This window comes from Ipomoea nil, unplaced genomic scaffold, assembly GCF_001879475.1.
Source record: "Ipomoea nil cultivar Tokyo-kokei standard unplaced genomic scaffold, Asagao_1.1 scaffold2742, whole genome shotgun sequence".
In the NCBI taxonomy this organism is placed as follows: Eukaryota; Viridiplantae; Streptophyta; class Magnoliopsida; order Solanales; family Convolvulaceae; genus Ipomoea; species Ipomoea nil.
In genome coordinates, this window is record NW_017619170.1 from 868,278 (window position 1) to 873,235 (window position 4,958).

The 4,958-nt window shown below is 43.7% G+C and overlaps 1 protein-coding gene across 1 annotated transcript; it reads left to right on the forward strand.

Moving 5' to 3' along the window:
- The first annotated feature begins 2,912 nt into the window (after positions 1-2,912).
- On the forward strand, positions 2,913-4,445 carry LOC109156603. Its single transcript, XM_019304455.1, has one exon. It carries the CDS (start codon positions 2,913-2,915, stop codon positions 4,443-4,445), a length of 1,533 nt encoding a protein of 510 aa, XP_019160000.1.
- The last annotated feature ends 513 nt before the right edge of the window (positions 4,446-4,958 follow it).

Genomic DNA, 4,958 nt, shown 5'->3' on the forward strand with positions numbered 1-4,958 from the left:
GATTATAAGTGTAACTTTTTCGACAATATAATATGTACAAAAAAGTTTTATTTTTTATTTTTAAACTTATTTATTTTGCATTGAATAATATTAAGAAAAGTTGAAAAATAAAGCAACCCTATCGTAGTGGTCTTACGTATTATGCATAATAAATAAATTATAGTATTCCGGGGGTTTATATGGCTAAGGAGGCAGAGGCTCTAAACATACGGGAGGCTTTGAGTTGGATAAAGTCTACTGGAATGGGAGATGTTGATGTGGAAACAGACTGTCAAACCGTTTTTAATGCTTTACGTTCACTGTCTTTTAATTCTAGTTTTGGTTTTTTAATTGAGGACATTAAAGTTTTAGCTTCTGAGATTGTAGATGTTGAATTCTACTGTGTAAAGCGATCTGCGAATAGTGCCGCCCATAATGTTGCTAGGGAGGCCTTTTCTGTGTCAGGTTGCGGAGAATGGTTTGATTCTCCTCCATCTTTCCTTGTGAACACTCTTATTCATGATTTAATGAATTAGTTTTACATTCTCAAAAAAATAAAAATAAAGGGAAAATGGCACTTTTTCCCCCTATGTTGTTTGGTTATAGTACATTTTCCCCCTGTGTTATTTATGTAGCTACTTTATCCCCTCAATTGTTTCTAAAGTGGTTATTTTTTCCCCTCTCCGTTAACTAAACGTTTGGACCCTTAAAAGTAAGGGTAAAAATGGTATTTCATTTTTTTCTTTATTCTTTATTTATTTATTTATTTATTTTTGATAAAGATGGAGGGCTACGATCACTGGTATCCGGCTACCGTCCATTTAATCGAGTATTTCTTAAGACCCGTCCCGAATTCTTCCAGATCGCAGCGGTAAGTCTCGAGGACTGACTCGGAGCGGGAAGCTAAAGTCTTGATGAGACCTCCGAAACTCCCCCATCTACTCGCACCGCTAGCAGTAGTTGACGGATCTGGGCCATCCGCGTCCTCAGTTTCTTCGCGATTTTCCTCTTTTTGGCTAGATGGGGAAGGGGAATGCTGTTTGGAATCTTGAACATTTTCGGGTTCCGGATCATCGGCTAAAATCAATTTGAAGAAATCCATAGTTTCAATGAATGGAATCGAATCGATCGAAGTGAATTATGAGATTGGCTTGGTTTCAGAAAAAGATGTAGCAATCAACTTTATCAACCAATCAACCATAGTGGTTAGCCCATAACAGAGAATGACACTATTCGGTCAATCGTTATACCCTACACCACGGCGCACATAGCACTGTGCGCCGCGCGCCTTCCAAAACAATATCGTTTTGGGTTGCGCGGTAGGAAGTTGCTGGGATTATGTGTATTTGTTCACAAAGTTATGTGTATTTGCTCATACAGTTATGTACATTTTTTATACGATTATGTACATTCTTTTTATACAATTATGTACATCCGAATCAGAAAATTTGTGTGTATTATGTTAAGAGTTGATGTGTATTATGTTAAAAGTTTATGTTTATTATGTATTATGTTAGATTATGTGTATTATCTTTTAAAAAGAGTATGTATATTTTGTTATATAATTATGTACATTCATGTATACAATTATGTGTATTCTAGTATAACATTATATACATTCTTGAACAGCGGGTTTTTTTTAAAGAAAAAACTACTGCCATTCACTGGGGCGAAAAATTTCAAAAAAAAAAAAAAAAAATTAAAACGACATTGTTTTGCATCTGGGCGCATAGTGCAACGCGCGCCGTGGTGTAGGATATAAATTGCCCTATTCGGTTGCCACTGAAACCATAAAAGTATCAAAACTACTTTTGGGTTCTTCAGATTGGGCTTTAAAGATAAAGATATAAGGTTTTTTTTCTTTTTTTTTTTTTGAAAGGATAAAGATATAAGGTTTCAAGAATAAAGAAAAAGAATAAAAAATAAAGAAAAAGTGAAATACCATTTTTATCTTTACTTTTAAGAGTCTAAACATTTAGTTAATGGAGAGGAGAAATAGCCACTTTAAAAATAATTGAGGTGGATAAAGTGGCTACATAAATAACACAGGGGAAAATGTGCTATAACCAAACAACATAGGGGGAAAAAGTGTCATTTTCCCTAAAAATAAATTATAGTATTGAATAGTCAAAAAATTCTAATAAATGAAAGAGTCAATAAAACATTTATTTAGGCCAACTATCCAAGTACGTAAAAGATTTTTTGAACAATATGTTAACATTTCTAGAAACATTTTCAAACATGGTTGGAAATCACGCAGTTTCCGATCAACGGAAATTGGACAATAAATAGGCGTTTTGGTTGGTAAAAGAATTTTAGACCAATATATAATACCGATTAAAATGGAGATCCGAAAAAGATACCGTCGAAATATCTGTCCAATATCAATTGTTGGTCGAAAATAGCATCTAACAGTGCAATGTTGGACAAAAAATATGGAGGATAACGCACCATTATTTTATCTCATCATTTTCAACCAACTTTTTGTGTTGGTCGAAAATTTAACCAATATTTGGACGGAAAATTCCCTTAGTCTTTTTTTTTTTTTTTTTTTTTTTTTTTTTTTTTTTTTTTTTTGTAGTTTTCCTTCTAACTGTTGGATGGAATTTTCGACCAACCATTGATAGTGATGGGGGGAGAACCCCAGCCCAAGAAGATGGGCCCAAGAGAGGAGTCCAAGAAAGAAGATGTGGGCCAGCAGCGAAAGAAGCCTAGTGGAAAGCTTGGGCCGAGTCCAGGAGTCGGCCTAGGCCCGAGCACGGATAGAGACTCGACCCTGAGCTGTTAAGGAACATTGAAGAGCCTCATTTAAGAGGACTCGGCCCACAGCTGAATCGGAAGTCGGCGAGAGTACCGAATCCACAGGGAACCATACTCGCCATAGAGGCGATGTGGCCCAATTGGCCCGAGAGGTACGAGATCTGAAGGAACAAATGGGGGGAAGGACTAAATCCGCCGGGCAAACGTTGCTCACCGCTTTTCCCTTCTCCTTTGAGATCATGTCTTATAAAGTGCCCGGCGACTTCAAATTCCTGGAACAGGCCACCTTTGACGGGTCCGGAGACCCACGCGAGCATCTGCTCAGTTATCAGGCCAAGATGCAAGTCTTAGGAGTCCGAGACCCGGTAATGTGTCGCGCCTTCCTGCCCACGCTGAAAGGCTCGGCACAAAGATGGTTGGTGGCGCTGCCTCCAGGATCGATCCACAATTTCGAGGAGTTTACCGATCGCTTCATGAGCCATTATGCGGCCAACATCAAACCACAGAAGGATTTGACCCATCTGGGAGACGTCAACCAAGAAGAAGGTGAGTCCTTGAAAACCTACTTGGTTCGATGGCAAAAGGAGATCCAGTCTATCGAGGAGGTCGAAGACCAGACCGCACTCACTTTCTTCATCGAGTCCTTGCGATCCGGGCAGTTATACCGGGATTTGCGGGATAATCGCACGGCCACCTACGTGGAAGCCATGCATATGGCTAATAAGAGGGCTAACACGGAGCAGGCCATGAAGCATAAACGGCAGCGCGAAGTCGGAGGATCCACCGGTGGAAAGAGGACCCATGCGGAAACCAAGGAAAGACGCCCGGAAGGGGCTCGGCGACCCGAAGTTAGGCGTCCCTATGACAAGCCTATCGTTCATCCCTATAGACCGGCTCCTCAACCCCCGGTACACGAGGTACAAGCAGTCGCTCCACCTCCACCCCCGCCAACTGACGATCGCGTGACCAACGAGGAGACAGGTAAGGTTTCTAAGTACTGCCGTTATCATAAATCTTACACTCACAGCACGGAAGAGTGCTTTTACTTGAAGAAGATCATGGAGGGAATCATCCAACAAGGGACCCCGCCTCCTAATCAATGGAGGAGAAGGTCGGCGGCCTGGGAGGACAGTGACCCCGTAGTTGCCGCCGAGAGCAGCCGCAGCAAGCAGCCCGTGATTGAGGAGGATGAGGCCCAATGGCGTCAGAAGCCGGTTATTAACATGATAGTCGGCGGGCCAGAGGGGGGTGACTCGACGAACACTAGAAAGGCCTGGGCTCGGCAACTTTATGTCGGTATCGTATACGGGCGCGAAGAAGGTTCGAAGAAAGTGTGCCGGGAGCCCATCATGTTCACTGACAAAGACCTACCCACGGGGGAGACACCACATCGAGATGCCCTGGTCATAGCGATGGACGTAAATGGGGTAGTCATCCGACGAATCCTGGTAGACACTGGGAGCAGTGTCAACGTGCTATACCTCGATACTTTCACAAAAATGGGATTAACCCGAGAACAGCTGAATCTGGTCAAGACACCACTCACCGGTTTCACCAGAGACTCGATGGAGGCAGAGGGATCCATTACCTTACCGGTGGAAGTCGGCAGCTACCCCGACGTACAGAAGCTCAACATGAAATTCATCGTGGTGGACTTAGTCTGCTCAACAATGTTATACTCGGCCGACCAGGCCTGGAGGATCTAGGAGCACTGATCGCCATCGAGCACCTCTGCCTGAAATTCCGCACGCCGAGCGGGATAGGCACGGTACGTTGCGACCGAAGACTCGCCCGCGACTGCTATCTACAGGCCTGCAAGGGGATGGGCAAGCGTGAAATGCAAGTCCACAAAATCACGGAAAATCCCCCAAAGAAAGCAATGATACCCCGCCCGGAACCGGCCGTGAAATTGGAAGAGGTCGAGATCGACCCTGGACGGCCGGACAGGCGGGTCAGAATTGGGGTCGGTCTCCCTGAGGAGATTCGAAAGGGAATTATAAAAGTACTCCGAGAGCACGGGCTAATCTTTTCCTAGGGGCCAGAGGATATGCCAGGCGTCGACCGGTCCATCATCGCCCATCGACTCGCCGTGGATCCGGACCATCGGCCGGTCGTACAGAAAAAATGGTATCTCGCCAACGACCGAAGGGAATTCATAAAGAAAGAGGTGAGCACGCTGCTAGCCGCGGGCCACATCCGAGAGGTAAAATACCCAGAGT

Excerpts from the sequence above, each read along its gene's own strand:
- LOC109156603 (XM_019304455.1), top strand. The coding sequence starts at position 2,913 with ATGGGGGGAAGGACTAAATCCGCCGGGCAAACGTTGCTCACCGCTTTT.